At 38.8% G+C, this 20968-nt stretch overlaps 1 protein-coding gene across 1 annotated transcript in view; it reads left to right on the top strand.

Annotated features, from left to right (window-relative positions):
- Positions 1-20968, top strand: part of ADGRA1 (adhesion G protein-coupled receptor A1) — a 475442-nt gene that overhangs the window by 50964 nt on the left and 403510 nt on the right. The window contains exon 2 of the mRNA XM_073353951.1: positions 19927-19998. Within this exon, the coding sequence (XP_073210052.1) occupies positions 19927-19998 (72 nt within the window). The remainder of the gene's footprint in view (positions 1-19926; positions 19999-20968) is intronic.

Genomic DNA, 20968 nt, shown 5'->3' with positions numbered 1-20968 from the left:
ATACAGATTTGAAAAAATAACCCCAACTATCCATACAATATGATGGGGGCTAATTTAGCTACAACTAATCAGGAAAGAGATCTTGGAGTCATCATAGATAGTTCTCTGAAGACGTCCACGCAGTGCGCAGTGGCCATCAAAAAAGCAAACAGGATGTTAGGAGTCATTAAAAAAGGGATAGAGAATAAGACGGAGAATATCTTATTGCCCTTATATAAATCCATGGTACGCCCACATCTTGAATACTGCGTACAGATGTGCTTTCCTCATCTCAAAAAAGATATACTGGCATGAGAAAAGGTTCAGAGAAGGGCAATTAAAATTATTACAGGTTTGGAACGGGTCCCGTATGAGGAGAGATTAAAGAGGCTAGGACTTTTCAGCTTGGAAAAGAGGAGACTAAGGGGGGATATGATAGAGGTATATAAAATCATGAGTGGTGTGGAGAAAGTGAATAAGGAAAAGTTTTTTACTTGTTCCTATACTATAAGAACTAGGGGCCACCAAATGAAATTAATGGGCAGCAGGTTTAAAACAAACAAAATGAAGTTCTTCGTGCAACGCACAGTCAATATGTGGAACTCCTTGCCTGAGGAGTTTGTGAAGGCTAGGACTATAACAGGGTTTAAAAGAGAACTAGATGATAAATTCATGGGGGTTAAGTCTATTAATGGCTATTAGTCAGGATGTAAGAAATGGTGTCCCTAGCCTCTGTCAGAGGGTGGAGATGGATGGCAGGAGAGTGATCACTTGATCATTACCTGTCAGGTTCACTCCCTCTGGGCACCTGGCATTGGCCACTGTTGACAAGCTCCATTTTCCATAAACCTGCATAACATTTTGATTAAAAAGCCCAGAAAAGTAAAAAAAAAAAAAAAAAGGATTAAAGGGGATTAAAACCTGGCTTTGCTGACAGATCTCAAAATGGGGAATATTACCATTGAGCACGTGTGTTTCTAGTGGCATATTACAGGAATAGTTCTTGGCCCTACTCAGTTTAACATTTCTATCAATGACCTGGAAGAAAACATAAAATCAACACTGATAAAGTTTGCAGATAACACAAAGACAATATCAAGTGGTAAATAATGAAGAGGACAGTATTACTGATAGTAATTTAGACTGGTTAGTAAGCTGGGTGCAAGCAAACAATATGCATTTTAATACAGCCAAATGTAAAGTTATCCCTCTGGGAACAAGGAACATAGGCCTTGCTTACAGAATGGGGGTGTCATAAATATAAAGGGAAGGGTAAATACCTTTAAAATCCCACCTGCCCAGAGGAAAAAAACCCTTCCACCTGTAAAGGGTTAAGAAGCTAGGATAACCTCGCTGGCACCTGACCAAAATGACCAATGAGGAGACCAGATACTTTCAAAAGCTGGAGGGAGGGAGAAACAAAGTCTCTCTCTGTCTGTGTGTGTGATGCATTTGCCAGGAACAGAAAGGAATGGAGTCTTAGAATTTAGTAAGTTATCTAGCTAGATGTGCGTTAGATTCTGTTTTCTTTAAATGGCTGAGAAAATAAGCTGTGCTGAATGGAATGGATATTCCTGTTTTTGTGTCTTTTTGTAACTTAAGGTTTTGCCTAGAGGGATTCTCTATGTTTTGAATCTAATTACCCTGTAAGGTATTTACCATCCTGATTTTACAGAGGTGATTCTTTTACTTTTTCTTCAATTAAAATTCTTCTTTTAAGAACCTGATTGCTTTTTTCATTGTTCTTAAGATCCAAGGGTTTGGGTCTGTGTTCACCTATGTAAATTGGTGAGGATTTTTATCAAGCCTTCCCTAGGAAAGGGGATGTAGGGTTTGGGGAGGATTTTGGGGAGAAAGATGTTTCCAAGCGGGCTCTTTCCTGGTTATATATCCGTTAGACTCTTGGTGGTGGCAGCAATAAAGTCCCAGGGAAAAAGGAAAATAGTTTATACCTTGGGGAAGTTTTAACCTAAGCTGGTAAAAATAAGCTTAGGAGGTTTTCATGCAGGTCCCCACATCTGTACCCTAGAGTTCAGAGTGGGGAAGGAACCTTGACGGCGGGACTCCTGAGAAGCAGTGACTCTGAAGACAACTTGGGGATCACGATGGATAATTAGCTAAAGATGAGGTCCCAGTGAAAAAGGGCTAGTGTGATCTTAGGATGTATAAACCAGGGAATGTCACACAGGAATGGGGAGATTATATTACTTTTGTATTTAACACTGGTGTGACCGATGCTGGAATACTGTGTAAATTTTGGATACCTGCAATTCAAAGATGTTGATAAATTAGAGAGGGTTTAGAGTTGAGCCACAAGAACTATTAAGGGATTGAAAAACATGCCTTATATGCTCAAGAAACTCAAACTATTTAGCTTAACAAAGAGAAAGTTAAGGGGTGACTTGATCACAGTCTATAAGTACTTACATGAGAAACAAAAATTTGATTATAGCCTCTTCAGTCTAGCAGACTATGGTATAACATATCCAAGCTGAAGCTAAACAAATTCAGACTGGAAATAGTGTTTTTTCATTTGTTTTTTTAAACAGTGATGATAATTATCCACAGGAAAAAATGTAATAAGGGTTGCGATAGATTCTCCATCCCCAGCAATTTTTAAATCAAGATTGGATGTTTTTCTAAAAGACATGCTGTAGGTCAAACAGGAATTAATTCAGGGAAATCCTATGGCCTGCATTATACAGGAGCTAGATTAAATTATGACAGTGGTCCCTTCAGGCCTTATAAACTAGGAATTTACGATTGGCATAATTACACTACCATCCTTTAATAATTTACCAACTGTATTCCATCAGCCTTTTCATTATTTTGTCTGGGATTAAAACCAGACCAGGTAGCCCATAGTTACTTGGATCATTCTGCTTATCTTTTTTAAATATTGACATGATGTTAAGCTTTTTTCGCCTCTATCTGAACTTCAAGTGTTTGAGAGTTAGAGCACAATTACAAGCCAAATATCCATTTGCAATATCTGAGGTGGGTTTTTCAAATTTGATGCTGAAAGTACAGTATTATGTTGGGACTGCTCTTTGTAGGTTATTTCATTTGGCCTGCATAATAGCAAACGTAAGTCGTCAGTAGATATGGGACAGTATTACTGTGCTGTTCTGATTAAAAAAAAAAAAAATCTAGTCTTCCAGTAATAAGTAGCTTTTAAATGTCCCTGTGTTCTACTCCACATTCTTATATTTTTGATTACAAGAATACCGTATATTCAAGGATCAACTTTTAATCTCTTTTTCTTATCCATCTACTCCTATGATATGATGTGCAAATATTTGTTTGGGGTAAATTTATGTTCTCATATAGTTAATATTTTCCGATCAATCTTTCAATTTTGTTGCAAAGAACAGTCTTTGTTAATTTACATTCTAAATTGATATTCAGATATAACTGGAAAAATATTTTTTCTAATTATGTTTGAAGCATAGTAGTGATACTGATAAAGAATCCTGGTACATACCATCTCTAAAATACAATACAATATTTTATGAAAATTTCAGTAACTTAAAAGTACAAGAGATAATAGTAATTGTATGCTAGCATTTTTCTACTTGGCATTATCATTTGACAAACTTGTAATTTAACTTATTTGAACAATATAGTACCAGGAGCTGATCTGTTTTCAAGCTTTCATTGGTGTGTTTATTTTGGAGAAACTTTTTTTGCCACTTCCTGTTTGTGCTTAAAGCTCCATTCCTTTTTGGAATCTGTGCAGTTCCATGTAATCTTAAGAAAACCCACTGGACTGCTGAGCTCTGAATATTAGGTTCTTACTGATACCCACACCTCCCTGCCAAATGGCTCAAAGAGTAAAGAACAAACAGAATTTAGGTGTGATAATCCTGCTCTTTCAAATCAAAGATTCTAATGTTCCTTAGGATAAAGTATTTTCTCATATAGATCAGCCAGAAAGAAGTGTGTGTGTGTCATGCAAGGGCCAGCCCTTCAATTTCCCATGGGGTTTGGAAAATATTTAGTGACTTTGTTGCCAATATACACCATCATAAGGGGAAAAAATGCCATTGCAGGCTTCACTTCAGCAAAATCCAGTTAATCTCCTAATGGTACCTTTGGGTTAAAACATGGTCGCTACACAAGCAAGCCAGTAAGATAAATGCCTACACTGATAAAGAGATTGAGTGTTGTTCCCTGTTCTTTCCTTAAGTATTCAGTTGTATTCTGCTTATGTCTGCTATAGGAGCCGAGACACATGAGCATTTGAGAGAAAATTCTGAGTACATATTTCTTAGAGACACTGAGAAGTGTATGGAGTGATAAACTGTAAGTAATTGAAACTGGGAAGAGTGCAGAGAAAGAAAGGATCTTGCAGAATTTGAGGGAGTTTGGAGAAGGGCCATGGAGCATGGGAAAAAATTGTATGAAGAGAGTCTGAAAAAACTTGGGATTGTTTACCTTGTAAAGGAGATGAATAAGAGAGGATATGATAAAAGTATCTAAAATATCTAATCATATAGAAAAGGTAGATTTGGCGCTTCTGTTCTTCCTGTTGCCATTTGATCTTGTTTTAGGACAGTCAAAGAAATTGAAAGGTACCAAACTCAAAACTGATAAAAGGAAATACCTTTTCACACAACATGTAATTAGACTCTGGAACTTACTGCCACAGGATGTCACTGAGGGCAAGAACTTAGCAAAATTGAAAGAGGGATTGGATATTTTATATAGATAAGAATATCCAGAGTTAATACAAACAACAATGTATTGAAAGGAAGATAAAGCTTAATGTTTCAGTACATTAAGAGTAAAGATTGTTGGATGAGACTTTCATATGGAGGGCAGGCCACATGTACATATGTTGGATTTCTTGTACCTTCCTCAGAAGCAGCTGTTACTGGCCACTGTTGGACAAGGGGGACCGTGGGCCTGATCAGTTATGGCGATTCCTGTGTTCCTGTTCGTGATTTCAAGTTGTTAGTATTTGTAGAAGAGCAAACATTCATCGCCTTAATGGACTAAGAGGCTCTAAAATTCATAAATTGAACTATTTTCATTATGTTCAGTAGTACCATTTTTCTAATTATAGGGAGCAGTTGCTGCCTCACTATTCTGTTTTTCAATCTGGGGAAAGACAAGTATATCTTTTCTCCAACACCCCCAAACTTTCATCCTAGAGCAGAGGGATTGGAAGGGACAGGAGAGCCACCTGCAGAAAGGCCGCTCAGCTATGGAAGCAGCACTGCTCATCTCACTACCTCCACAGGCTCACTGATCAGCCTTGTGTATTATCTCTGAGCTCAGCAGCAAAGGTAGAGGCAGACTTGCATAGTAGCAGGGGTGCAACTGAGAAAAGAAACAGTTTATCTCCTGGTTGCGTATATGTAGATTGACCACATGGCCTTGAAAAAAGGGAATACCTTTTTTTTTTTCCCTGGGTCCTGTCAAGGCTTGTTTTACAAGCTTGTTTTACAAAAACAGTCTTTGTAAACCATTGTAGATTCTGTCCTGTTATAGAAAGAGCTGCTGGTCAGCTAAGCCATGGAGGTTGACTTCGGTTAGTTGAGCACCTATGTGTTTGCTTCTGGAATCTCCCTGTCTTCCAGCATTTGGCATGTTGTTACATTCACCTCACCATTCTCTGCAAGTGATCTCAAGCCAACCCTCATGCTCATAAAGAATGGGTTGTGTAAGGAGTTGGACTCTAGGTGAAATCCTGGACCCACTGAAGTCACTGGGAGAACTCACATTGATTCCAATGGAGTCAAGATTTCACCTTCTGACTCCAGGCAGTATGGTAAGTGTTGAGCCTATAAACAACTCAACAGCACTGCCACCATCTGCTGGTGGCTACTGTCCCACTCTCAGGTAGTGGTTTCACTCCTCCTTATATCCTCGACACCATAGGTGAGCACTGAATTGTGGAAGTGTCTGCATTTCATACATTAATGAAATCCGTAACACAAAATCAACTGGATTGCCAGACAAACAAAGCAAAAACTAGTTCTTTTAATAGCATACACCTCAACAATCCCTTTACATCCCTATCCCTTAAACTGACTTCCATGCCAGGTGCTCAATAAAGAGAAGTACTGTCTATTTTTATTTACTGCATTGTTAATCTTTCATATAAATCCTTTTTTAAGATAAAAGTGCACCCATCTAGTACCTGAATGCATGAATAACCTTTTTTAAAAGTATATATCCATTTACAGTTTATAGCACCTTTCCTCTCAAAAGCTCTTAAAGCACTTTTCAAACATTCTTACAACTCCCACAAGAATCAAATATTACTACATCCATTTTACAAATAGGTATACTGAAGCATAGAGACACACAAGTGATTTAGTCAGGGTCATACAATGAGTCAGAGGCAAAGCTGGGAATAGAACCCAGATGTCCTGACCCATTCTCCAATCAGTAAACCACCACACAATTGCTATTGAGAGTCGGGCTATTGAGATTTAATTTGCCGTATAGTGGTAAACTGGAATATTTCTTTATTCCAAAGAACACATGATATAAGCCCTGATCTGCAAACACTTATTCTCATGCTTAACTTCATGCAGGTAGCTAGCCCTACTGAAATCAGTAGGGCTAGTCATGTAAAGTTAAGTACAGGAACGGGAGCATATATAGGAAACCATTACGGTGGGTGTGATCGTACAGTCCAGAGGCTCAATGCTACCCATATCTTACCAAATTACACATTTTAAAAAGCTACTAGCATAGACTCCTCAAGGAACATTTCAGATCATGGTTAAATTTTTAAGAGAACACCTTAAAAAGCAGTCATGAATTTTGTGTCGCGAATTTGGGAGGAGGGGGTGAAATTAATCTACATATTATAAGGATGCTACAAATCCATATGAACGCTGCGTTAATATGTGAAATATAGATAGCAGATATGTAGAGATGTTTTAGGTAGTGCCCTGCAAAGCTGCGGATATCTGTGGACCATGTTTGCGGATCATGGATGGATGCGGACACAAATTTTGTATCCGTGCAAGTTTCTGGTTTTAGGGTTTTAGCACTGTAAGATTGTATGAGCGTTAGTGAATTATGACTGCACATTTTTTGTGCTGTCTGGATTTCTTTAACCACTGTTTATACTATCAGATTTGTTTCCATAGTCAACCACTAATGCAATAGATTTTCCAGGTGTTGAATTTCTTGGATACAGTTGATTGCATTTTTGAAGCTCTCTGCAGGGTTTCCTGTCATGACTGGAAAACCTTTAGGTCTGACGGTATTTGGACAGTCAAATTCATCTGTATACAAACAAAGAGAAAAGAATATGCTTTACTTAAGTGGATCAGTCTGGTTTAAAGGTTTGCCAGTGCTTGACAAATATAGTAAAAGAGCCAATCATATTGCTTTTCTGAAGTACTTACAGATCCATTAGTAATGCTTTGATTCCTGCTGCTTTTTGTCCTTTTCAGTTAATGAATGTGGCCCTGTGGCTGAGGGAGCTTGTTTCAAAAGCTGTGAACTATAACTTCCCCACTGTTAAGGAATCATACTAAGATCCTACACTGTATGCAAGACAGACAGTGAGCTAGGTTTTTTTGAAGATTTAATTCAAATGAACCAAAATCTGGGTTAGGACTAGAGTTCTGTATTCTGCTAGTGATGTGAATGTTCAGTTTCACTGCCTCGACTGTGGTGTTGCTTGAATAAACATGCTCTCAAATGTGTTTTAGTTAATTAAAGCAGATTTGCAATGATTTATGCAAGAATTCTCTGCCCTTGTTATTTTTAATGCCACCTAACAGTCTCTCATACCACCCAGAAGGAGTGTTGTGGAAAAGCATCCAGCAAGGATAGTGAGAGAACAATATACTTTTGTTCCAAAGAAAACACTATGTCTAGGTTTTAACCCTAGGGTTTTATTTTCCAATAAGTTTCAATTGAAGGTTTTGATTGTGTCTTTCACACCAAAAGATCCTTCTACAAACTCATGCGGTATTATAATGTCTCATTTTCATCTTAAATAGTATGTGTGTAGTGAAATGGTTAAACATTCTGTGTACTTTTGGAGGCCCTTTCATTCAAATAACTTAAAATAATTTCAGGTTTCAGAATAGCAGCCGTGTTAGTCTGTATTCGCAAAAAGAAAAGGAGTACTAGTGGCACCTTAGAGACTAACCAATATATTTGAGCATAAGCTTTCGTGAGCTACAGCTCACTTCATCGAATGCATCCGATGAAGTGAGCTGTAGCTCACGAAAGCTAATGCTCAAATAAATTGGTTAGTCTCTAAGGTGCCACTAGTACTCCTTTTCTTTTTAAAATAATTTATAAACAATACTTAATCCTGACAAGATTCCACACCGTGCATCCCACAATTCGTCAGGCAGCATGGAGTAAACACTATGGAGTGCTGTGTTCCCGGTGGTCATTAATACAAACTGGCTGCTGCACATGCATTGGCAGTTGTATCGCAAGGCCTGGTTAATTACTAACTCACATCAGCCCACCACAACAGCACCCTGATGTTACCTGGAAGAAAATTGTTTAAATCCCCTTCTACAGTTGTATCGTGCAATGGGTCATGATACTTATGGAAGAGGTTCCCTTCCCAGCACTGTCAGACTGGGTTTTTGCCTTGGGCTCTCTGACACTGTCTCTATGTCAGGGCTTTGTGGGTCAAAGAGATCCTGCCTGTCCAGGTCAGTCTTTTCCTGCTCAGAGTTGTGTTCGGGGTGTTTTCGGTGGTGTCCAAAACATGCTAGGGTTTGGTGGTAGTCCCCTTCACAGACATGTGTTCCAGCTCCTCATGGTAGGCACAGACCACCTGAGCTCTACCAGAGATCCTGCTTTTGTCCCTGTTGTTTTTATAACACTGTTGGTGAGCCTTTCCTTTGTTACGGCACTGGTTTTTGCCCTGGGAGTGCCCCCTCACCTTCATGTGGCTTGGTTATCCTTATGCATATCTTGGTGACTGCTGATAAGATGTTACTGGACTGTATGTATGTGGCTGCTATGTAATCCATATGTTACTTTGGTTATGTGAACATGCCATGAGTTAGAATTGCAAAAGGGGCACACCTGGCTGTGCATCAGCATTTAAATGGGCAGGTGGCAACTGGTCAAGGTGACCCTAGGGAGTTGAGGGGCTCACAGATAGATAGAGAGGCCAACCCTGGTGTGGAGCAAAGCAGTGTGGGATGGCAGTGGGAGGACTGCCAGAGGCAGAACAATTGATTTAAAATACTTTTTAATGTACTTATCCTCACAACACTCCTGTGAGCTAGGGCAGTGCTATTATCCCCAATTTATGAATGAGGAACTAAGAGGCTAAGTGACTTGTCTGGGGTGACACGGGTAGTCTGTGGTGGAGTAGTGAATCTCAAGTGTAGATAAACCCCTAAATTGAGAACAGTGCCTCCTCTGATGTGTTTGAGATTTAGCTGTCTCAAGAAGGAATCATTAAGGTTGTGGAGTACTGGATTCTCCATACCTTACCTTGCTGTGACATAAGGTGATTCAGAAAAAGTTACATACTCTTGCTATTCAATGTAACATTAACTAGAGAGGGTTCAGACAGTGGCGCTCAGATCTAGATTAGCTCTAAGATTATGGTTTGGGTCTCAGGTGGAGATGTGGTGGACGGGATTTATGTGAAGCCATTCTTCAAATGCTCTTTGTTCTCCTCGGTGCTCCATTCCACATTTAAGCAGATGTGACAGATGACTTTCACTCACATTGCTTCTCCCCTGGGGAGCAGATGAGCACAGGAAAAAAAAGCTGAAGGGGACAGAGCTGCAGAGGGCTACTGCAGGGAAAGGAGTAAGCAACAGGAAGCAACATTTCTGTTCCTGAAATGAACCTTCTTCCTCTTGGAAAGAAGCTGTCCCTCCTCACCTGCACTGATGGCAAGGAGCTTTTTAAGGCTTTTCTGCACTCCCTCAGCCTGAAGTACAGCCTCAGGAGCATGCGCAGAGCTATGGAAGCACATGCAATGCCAGTCTTTCACAAATATTCTCCTTTTAGCCCTTGAACAACCAGGAATTCAATACCCTCACTTCCCAGAGCTCTCAAAGCGGAGAGGAGGAGAACTGGGCTGAGCAAGGGAGGGTTCAAGTCACATAATTTTCCCGAGTGCAGTGTTGCCACAATTTCCATATGAGTCACAGGCTATTTGATGTTTAAAGCCCCAGCACCTGGAGGCATGGGATTAGGTGAGAATTTCTCTTTTTTTAATTTTTTTAAAAGAAGTAAGTCTCTAGCTTCATGGTTGCGGAGAAAAGCTTGAGAACTTGAGCCAAGAGCACACAAAAGACTCAAACAGAAGGCAAATAAAAAGATGCCTAAATGTATAATTAACCCTCCCTCTCCCCCATTTTAAGCCAATCTTGTAAATTTGTGTCTGACTCATGGCTTTTGAATGTTTGGCATTGGCCATATTGCTAGTGAAAAAATCATTTTGTCAAGAAAGGGGAGTTTGGTAAAAGAATAGGGAGGTACTAAAGGTGGAGTGAGGACTGGGAGAGTAAGAATATAGATAACTACATAATTTAGCTCGTAAAATGCTTTCTTAGATTGTGAACTCCTCAGGGAGGAGTACTGACGCTTACTTGTTTAGGAAATGTTTTACACACTTATGATAGTCTAATAGACATTGCTGTTAGAAAAATATTTCTTGAAATTGTTTGTTTTCCTTCTGCTCAAACTCATCTTGGTAGACACCATGATTTACCTTGTTTGTAAATTGCCATACAGAAAAAAAGTGATGTGTATATAAAAAATACTCCCAATTCTCCTTAGAACACCTCAAACACAAGTTCCCTCTCTGTCCTGTTCAGTCATCAATATCTGTAGGTGGCTAGCATATCCTATTTATTCATTTAGATAAGCTGTCAATACTTCATTCTTTCTTTGTAAGTCAATCTGTCTGGATCTTTAATCATTTTGTTATAGTTTTCTAAATTTCCTCCCAACTGGTTAAGGTTAATATCCTTCTGGTATTCAGCTACCCAAACTATGTGCACTATTTTAGTTTTGGTATCATCAGCATCTTTAAAGAATGGGACTGTTATTGTCCTCATCCATGACAATGATGTTTATCTCTGCATCTGTAGCCCACAATTGCAATGGCTTTTTTACCCCCTGCTATTTTGTGTTGCAAGTTCTAGTCTAAGTTGTTATACTACAACAGTCAAATGAATTATGCATACTGTGGAGATAAACATTATATGTTGTTGACTTGGAAGAAGCATTATAAACCTTTAAAATAATCTGTCATTTATACCACAGCATCTCAATGTAAATGTCCCCCATCCCACTTTATGCCAATTCAGCAAAGATATTTTTAAATCTCACTCTCACGACCCACACTTTTTCCAACTGCTGTTTTATGGGGTGCCTGGTCCCGCTCCCCTTCTCTCTGCCTAACACTCCTGTCTCTGCAGTTCCAATGCAAAGAGAAGAAACAACCTAGAACATGACATATCCAGTCCATTATTAGTCTACCTAAGAAAGATTCATTGATATGTATTGCTGTAATTTCTAATAAAATATGAGGGCAACCACTCTATCCTGGAATTGAAATAGTTTTGTCAGCTTGTCATGAACAAGATTTGAAATGGAATTGTTTCAGATCGTAACCTAAGCAGTGAGCCTACAGAAAGGAGTAATGTCAAGTGGACTTGCTGCATTCTCATATCTGTGTACAACACCAATACATAGTAACATAAGAAATGCTTGTGACACTCATTGTCTAATGACAGAACTGACTTCCTATTAGCTTTCTAACCTGGGAGGGAGGGATTTTAAAAATTATTAGGGGGTTGTGGTGGTAATCAGCTGAACATGAGCTCCTGGAATGATGCAGTGGCCAAAAGAGCTAATGTGATCTTTGGATGCATAAACAGGGGAATCTTGAGAAGGAGTTAGAGGGGTTATTTTATGTCTCTATTTGGCACTGGTGTGACCACTGCTGGAGTACTGTGTCCAGTTCCAGTGCCCATAATTCAAGAAGGATGCTGATAAATTGGAGAAGATTCAGAAAAGAGTTGTGAGAATGTTTAAAGGATAGAAAAAATACCTGATAGATTGAGCTCTTTGAGTTTATCACTATTTAGCTTAGCAAACAGAAGGAAGGGGGTGACTTGATTACTTTCCCTGAGCATCGACACGGGGAAGAAATATTTAATAATGGGCTCTTCAGTCTAGCAGAGAAAGGTATAACATGATCCAGTGGCTGGAAGCTCAAGCTAGACAAATTCAGACTGAAACTATGGTGTACATTTTTAATACCGTAATTAACCACTAGAATCATTTACCAAAGGTTGTAGTGGATTTGCCATCACTGACCATTTTAAAATCAAGATTGGATATTTTTCTAAAGATATGCTCTAGGAATTAAATTGGGGAAATTCTGTGGCCTGCATTATACAGGATCCCATCTGGCCTTGGAATCTATGAATCTATAAGGGATGTCTAGGCCTGTAAATTACCCTTATTCCATCAGAAAGTTGAAGGATGGTGATATGTTGGGGTCACAGTCAGGTGGCACATAATCAGGATTTGTTGCTGAATTTGGTCCACTGGTTAGATGATTAACTTGTCGGGGCCAGGTACTGACAGGGAGTGTGACATGAACACTGATCCTGGCTTTGACCACTGTCATAAAGGGAAGGGTAAACACCTTTAGAATCCCTCCTGGCCAGAGGAGGGATACCTGTAAAGGGTTAAGAAGTTAGGATAACCTCGCTGGCACCTGACCAAAATGACCAATGAGCAGACAAGATACTTTCAAAGCTTGGCGGGCGGGCGGGGGGGGTGGGGGACAAAGGGTCTCTCTGTCTGTATGATGCTTTTGCTGGGAACAGAAAAGGAATGGAGTCTTAGAACTTAGTAAGTAATCTAGCTAGATATGCGTTAGATTCTGTTTTCTTTAAATGGCTGAGAAAATAAGCTGTGCTGAATGGAATGGATATTCCTGTTTTTGTGTCTTTTTGTAACTTAAAGTTTTGCCTAGAGGGATTCTCTGTGTTTTGAATCTGATTACCCTGTAAGGTATTTACCATCCTGATTTTACAGAGGTGATTCTTTTACTTCTTTTCTTCAATTAAAATTCTTCTTTTAAGAACCTGATTGCTTTTTCATTGTTCTTAAGATCTAAGGGTTTGGGTCTAAGGGTTTGTTCACTTATGCAAATTGATGAGGATTTTTATCAAGCCTTCACCAGGAAAGGGGGTGTAGGGTTTCGGAGGATTTTGGGGGGAAAGACGTTTTCAACCGGGCTGTTTCCCGGTTATATATTTGTTAGATGCTTGGTGGTGACAGCAATAAAGTCCAAGGGCAAAAGGTAAAATAGTTTGTACCTTGGGGAAGTTTTAACCTAAGCTGGTAAAAATAAGCTTAGGAGGTTTTCATGCAGGTCCCCACATCTGCACCCTAGAGTTCAGAGTGGGGAAGGAACCTTGACAATCACCTTTTATGAAAAACGGTTTTCAACAAAATCTAAAGACAGGAGCTGTCGTCTTGGATTTAACTGCTGCCTATGACACAGTTTGATACAGAGGCCTTTTGTTTAAACTCTCTCGCATTGCCCTGCATTGGGTGGTCAAAATGGTAGAGCTCTTTCTCCAAAACAGGCAGTTTAGAGCTGTAGCTCTTGGAAGTGTCATATCAACGGCCTTCCTCAAGGCTCAGTTCGTTCACTGATTACTGTTCAGTGTGTACCTCAAAGACCTGCTAGCTACACTCTCTCTCAAGTTTATCTATGCCGACGACATCTGCTGCAGCTACCAAGCTCAGTCCTTCTCAGAAATTAAGGCCTTGAATTAAGGCCTTATGGAGCTCATGGCAGACTATTATTGTTGATGGCGTCTGCAGCTGACCTTTTCCATGATAGTTCCTAGTGTATTTCATCTGCATAATGCAAATACAAGCCATGAGTTAAACATTTTCCTCAGTGGCCAACACCTTCAGCATGATCCAAATCTGGTTTACCTCAATGTGACATTGGATAGGTCATTAATGTATTGTATGTATTAATGTATGTCAACACACCGAACAACTTCCTCATAAAATTGGCTGGTTCAACCTGGGGTGTGAGTGCCTGGACACTTAGAATATCAGCCCTTGCACTCTGCTATTCAACAGCAGATTATTATGCTTCTGTCTTCTGTCTGCGTTGCTCATCTCACACAAGGCTGGTCAATGTAGAGCTTAACAAAGCTATGAGTATTGTTACTATGACTTTAGCCATGGCAATGGAGTTGTTTGTAGTGATACTTAATAACATAACACCACCCCACATTCACTGTAAGAAGGCCTCTGTCGTGCTGCTGGCCAAGATCTGTGAGAATAGCAACCTGCCTTTGTATGCAGAACTCTTAAACCACCGACCAGTTTGCCTGTTTTCTAGATGCCTTTTATGGTCATTTATGGCACCACAAGATGTGACGGTGGAATCTGCTTGACACAGTGAGTGATCAGTGATGACAGTCATTGATCACTCTTTCGTCATCTGTCCATCAAGTTTTGATCTACCAAGGCCCCTGTGGTCATCTCTGAACCGATTTTGAACAGGACAGGGCAGCTGTGCGGCCAGTCTCTTTAAATGGGGTTTTTCTAATGACCTGTGATGCAGCTGCTGTCAGCTTCAGACTATGTAGCATATCTTTGAGTGCCCATTGACTTATTTTGATGGTGGGCTAGTGGCTCTCCACCTGGCTTATGATGATGCCATCAAATGACTGAGCTCAATGTGCATATGTTGATATACTGGATATTCCACCGGAATGAACTGTTGCCTTGAAAGCCCGTGTTTCCTGAGTGTCAGGGTTATTCCACTCATTTTGTAGTTGCTACTTTGTTAGAGTCAGAGACTCTCAGTTAAAGAGATGGAAAGGTACAGTCTGATCTCTCTACTCCTTCACCAAATTCTATCAGACTAACACCTTTGCCTCAGCATGGGTCTTTGTATCAGAGTGCTGAGAACAGTTGTCTCTGAGTGAAGGACTACCTGACAAATTCCTCTATACTTCCATAGCACAAAATCTATGCAGATACTAAATCTTTACCCGCAAATAAAATTCCATTATCTCAAGATCTACCACTATCAAAGACTCTCCATGATCTTGTCACTCATTTTATTTTCTTTAACCTACCATTGGTTATTGATTTAATGTTTAGGCTCTTATACTGCCAGACCAAGGACTATTTTAAAACTGGAGTTTTATTGAACTTAGTATCCAAAAAACTAGCACAGCTTATGCAAACTCCTGCTGCGTCTGTCCAGAGCAAGCACCAAAAACCTCTACTCCTGCAACCACACACTGCTCCCCAGAGCTGTCTCCTTTGGCCTCCTCATTAGACCTCCACTCTTTAAAGCGACAGGGTGCAGGTAGATATAACCCTGGCATTCCATTATGAGTGCTAGAGCTACTCTTTATATTTTGACCTTATGATTTAGGGGTGTTTTTATATTAATATAATTGATATGAGTACCCATCATAACTTCCCATCTTCCTAATTGTGGTGGAATCTTTGTCTGGGTAAAACATTTAAAAGTCCTATTCCATATCAAGAGACCTAAAATCCTTAGTACTAAAATATCTGATTGGTTTAGTGTTTCAGATAGTATGTGTCTGTCGCTGACCAACGAATGCTGGATCAATACACATGAATATTACTTACAGGTAACTTTTGGGAAAAAAAGTTGGAAAGCTGGAAAGTATCTTTTTTGGATGTAGAGGGTAAATGCGGATAGGGCGACAGAGCAAATTTGCCAGGAAACTATTTAGAAAAAGCAAAACATTTAAACACAAACTCTTTTGGAAGTGGCACTTGAAGAAATAAAAGGTTCTAAATGTTAGTCTCATTTGAATAAAAAATTCAAAATGTGAGGCTCCTAGCACACAGCTGGAACCTGATAATTACTTTAATATAGCAAGTAGGCAGCTTTTTTAGCAATATGTGTTTTATCACTGAAATCAACTAACACATCTGAAAAAATAGGACAAGTGAAAATGCTGAGAACAGTAGATAGTAAGTGTGAAATATTTAACATGTAGTGTTCTCCTGTGGTTTATAAGGAGGAAAAAAACCCCCCTCAAGTTTAAGGTTAATGTTCTCTTATCAAAATAATCCCAAGTGCATCAGTTTCTGATGTTATAAAAACACAGCATATGTTACAACTGCCGATTATAATTAAGTAAGTAGGTACATAAAAACAAGAATCCAATAGATAACTACATTAAAAAAAGATGCTTCTTTGTGTTTTTTATTTTTCTATATCACTTCTAGACCCTGTCTCTATTTACAAACATAATACTGCATTTGGCTAGAAGCAGGCTAGAAGCATATTTACAAAAAAACCAAAGGGAGTGCAGAAAATATAGCATGAATAGCATTCTTCTACTCACACGTGGTACATCTTCCATTCTTTCAGGTGCTTTGGTAAAGAAAAGAATGTACTGCGGTTTTCAGAAGAAATTGAACTTTTAGTGGAGACATCAGGCCAGGCTTCTGTTACATGGAAGGGCTTATTTTTTAACCTTTTTCATTTAAAAGTCCTCTTCCATATCAAGATACTCAACAATGTGGCCACATGACTCTCTTTCCTATCCCCACAGTGAATATCCTTAGAAAAGAAGACTGAGTTAAGTATGTAATATCTAGCAATATTCTACAATACAATATAATGTAACTTAAATTTTGCCAGTGCTGAAGTTCATACTATTTTACTATTCATACTATATACTGTTCATACTAGAACAGTCTAGCTAGGCTTTGATTATAAGGAAACCATTTTCATCTGCCCTATCTGAATGTTACTCTTTTCTGAAGCCATGACTTATTAATATTCCACCCAGAAAAGTTTTTGCATTTTTGGCTTGAATTGCATATTTTAACTATACCTAATTAAGTAAGCATTTGCTGTCTTTACATTATCATGTTTATAAAACCTTCTTGGCAGTTGACATATACAAGATGAGGCACTAAAGAAAAATTAACTGTTGGAAATGTAGTCACTGTGAAGGTCTGAATACAGTTTAAGGTTAAATTTAGAAACGCAAAATTAATTAGTTCTAATTTTTAAACTTTTTTGGGGGGGTTCACATTGGTTACATGAATGATCTTTTAAAAATGAAAAATTTTGAAGACTAAAAGAATCATGTTTAAGAGAAAATAAAACAGGCAAACATAGTGACTGGATGTGCCCACATTGCTCAATGTTTAACTTAAACCAACCATGTTTTATTAGTATCATGAAAATATTTTTCTTCACTACGTTCCCACTCCAAGGAGATTGCCTTATGCAGATAATTTAATATTGGATTGTATCTATGCTATTAGGACAAACCAGAAGCAAATCCAGGTGGTGGACAATATGAAGCACACATTATATTGACAAATGGAGCTATCAGCAGTTAAATCTTGTCTCTATATCCAGAATATAATTATTAGAAAACTGGAAAAAAACAAATGATATATACATATAAAGGCAAATATCTGAAGACAGGAATGAATGTATTATACCTAAGTGAGATGGTAGTTCTAAGGTACACAGATCTTTGTAAATCTGGGTCATACTGAACAGTCCAAGTGTAATATTTATACTCTCTGCCACTACAATATACCTCAAAATACGATCTCTTCATAACACAATATATAGCCAAATGACACAATATATAGTACAAAGTAGAATTTCACGTTTTGAGCCTCCAAAACCAAGCCAATTTTAACTTGGGGGGCTTCATTTTCCATGGGGTAATTCAAACTCTGCCTGGTCTCAGACGTTTAGATCAATAAAAGGGCAGGAAAGAACTAAAAAAACACCAAAAAACCCCCCAAAACCTAAAAGAGCAGAAAAATTCTACAGTATGTGGGTCAAATATTCAGTTTAAATGCTCAATTTTAAAATTATTCAACCAATATGCATCAAATATGGCTACCTTAGATGTTCAGGAAATTATAAAACAAAATCAGAACGAACACTAGCCCTATTTTGACTTTGACCTTTATGACCTTATATTTATCCCACAATCCCATAACAGAGCACATGCTTGATCTGTGGTGTTTATTTGCTAATGTTGCTTAGGTTATGTTTAAGACTTCGTGTTATACTGTGGAAGAGATTTAATGTGTTGTGCGTAGTATGTTTCCTGACCTGATGGAGATCTTGTGACTGTCAGTGGAAGTGTTCTCTGAGGATGTAAGGGTACAGATAAGGGTTGTTGCATACCTAAGGACTTCCTTGCTTTTAAGGATTTGAGTTTGTGGGGGGGCAAGTGTCACAGTTAACCAGCCTTAATTCCTTTTAAACTAACTTCTTGTTTATGGAATCTATATAAATGAGAGATGCACTGCACTGATGCATATTTCTGATGTGTTCCTTATTTTGAGGAATGTCACTCAATATAGTCCTAAAGTTATACACTGGTCACAAATCGGGTGTCCCTTCATTTTTATTGTTGAAAATTATTTACATTAGTCTATAAAAAATCATGAAACTCATCAAGAGTTATTTACACAACAGGATTGAGTTCCACAGCATATTAAGTTTTCCTGCGTGGATAATTATTTTTGTGTCCCTCATTCTGGGAGTTTGTTACACACTGTGTTCCACATTTGGGCCTTGGCAGGTTGAGAGGTTATGTCTATGCAATATATGGTGGTGTGCAACATCTAAATGTTTTATATTAATATTTTATTGATTCACCCCTTGGAAAAATCAGGGATGGGGTGAAGGGTGGGGGGAAGGTAAAGGAATGGAAAGGGAGGGAAAGGAAAGGAAGAAAGGGGGGTAGGGAGGGGAAAGGAGAGTGACATCTTGGTGTCCATCCACTAGGCATCGATCAAAAATTTCTAAAAAGTCAGACCAAATCTTTTCTAATTTGTCTGCGGTCCCTCTTCTCCGAAATTTTACCCACTCTTTAGCTGCCAGCTCAGCCAAGTCACTGTACCAAGCTCCTGCCCCTGGAAGCAGTCTGCTCTTCAGTCTAAGCAATATGAGTTGTTTGGCTACAAGCACTGGGACAGAGAACCAAGCTTTCCATAAATTGGAGGGTTTGCAAGGTGATGGGATAGATTCCAAAACACAGTTCTTGACATAATTTTTAAGGAAGTATTCATTATCCTATTAATTGTCCTGCTTGCTTCTAGGCAAAAAGATTGTATCCTGGGACAATCCCAACATATGTGAGCCAGTATGGCTCTGAGACACCGATATCTCCAGCAGCAGTTTGTTCTGGCAAGACCTCTGCACTGTTGAAATAAGCATTCATTATATTTTAATTATGGTAGGAAATACTAGGAGATAGATAAATTAGCATCTGATAGGTTTAAAACAACCTGCTATATGAAAGGAAAAAAGAAAATCTTTGATAAACGTGGAAAGGTTTTGTTCTGCTGCTTTTAGAAAAGTAGGTTTGAATTTCCTGCAAAACCCAGAACTGTGTGGGGAGGTACTTCCCTCTAACTCCAGTTCAGTGTGATGGGGAGCAGGTTATTTCTGTTAGGTGTATGAATCTGACATATACTAGTCATTGACAATGGGGAGATGGGGGAAGAGTTCATCACTGTTTGTAGCGGGTCCCAAGTAATTCCACTATTGTCCTGTGGCCTGGAGGAAGAGGTTTCTTCATTTCCCCCCACCCTCACCCACACACCCAGCTTGTTGACTTATGCAAGCATAAAAATTAACGTTCACCAGCTGTTCATCAAATGTGTGCTGTGCAGATGTCTATTAATTTCACAGTTTTCACACGGCACCACGCTGCACTTGTTGACTTACTTGCTTGTTAAACAGGAGAATGTTGGAGATGTAACTTTCTACTTGTGAAAATGATTATCTTTATTTTATTTACTGCTAAAAAAGAAAATGCAAATGAAGCAGAGAATTTTGTGATTGGTATTTTACAGCGACATCATTTACTGTAATTACATGTTCTTAATCAGCGAAATTATCATGATCTGTTAACCAGATTCTTTTATGACTTTTTGCAGAATTCTGAGTAACAACAAGATCTTGTGGTTAAAGAATGGCTCTTTCTTTGGACTGAGATCCCTGGAGAGACTGTGAGTAACTGATCAGCCTCTGTTCACTTTCCGTTCAAAAATGTTTCTCATATTTGAAATGTAAAACAAACAGATAATAAAATTCAGAAGTTCTTGGATGTATATCAGAACGGGCTTTCTGGGCAATCATCAAGTTAATAAACAAGAGAAATGAGTGAACTGGGATCGAGATGGAAAAACGCAGGAAAGCACTACCATTAATTTGGAACTAAAATAAACATGAAGTGAAAGGCTTGTATTGCACTGCATACCCAATCAAAGTGAAGACTGGCATATGTAATGGTAATGTACCTGATATATAGCCTGGATTATTTAACTTTCTAGTTCCCAACACTTCCTTCTATTTTGAATAATTTCCTGTGCAAAGACATTGGGCAGCATTTATTTCTTGAGTGGGACATGAAATTGGTAAAGCTCCATTACAGAGTATTTGTAACTCACAGATTTTTAAAAAGAAAGATGCACTGCTTACTGTGTGTTATTTATTCAGGAGTACCCAAATGAGTTTAGAAAAAGAATCTAAGAACCTCCTGTGAATAAATCAGCAATAAAATAGTTCTTCTCTGAGTGCTGGTCTCTGTGTATGCCGTTGTGGGGAATGCATGTGCATTATGAGCCTGAGATCAGAATTTTTTAGCAGTGTCTATTGGCTGTGTCTTTGCCATTTGCCCCTTTGCTCTCCAAGCAAAGGGCATAAGGGGCAGTGTGGACTGCTCCAGTTCCATGTTACCGCTGCATGATCTGAGATGGAACTTCTCCAGTGTTCCCAAAGCTTCTCCTTTTTGAACCAGTAAATATTGTAAATATATCATTTTAAATCACTTAAATAGTTTCCATTAGTTTAGTATAGTATTAGTGTTAGTTACAGTAGAACCTCAGAGTTACGGACACCTTGGGAATGGAGGTTGTCCGTAACTCTGAAATGTTTGTAACTCTGAACGAAGTACCGTTCGGGCTTCAGATCCAGCAG

The sequence above is a fragment of the Lepidochelys kempii genome, chromosome 7, assembly GCF_965140265.1.
Source record: "Lepidochelys kempii isolate rLepKem1 chromosome 7, rLepKem1.hap2, whole genome shotgun sequence".
Lineage (NCBI taxonomy): Eukaryota > Metazoa > Chordata > Testudines > Cheloniidae > Lepidochelys > Lepidochelys kempii.
This window is presented reverse-complemented; position numbering and strand designations above follow the sequence as displayed.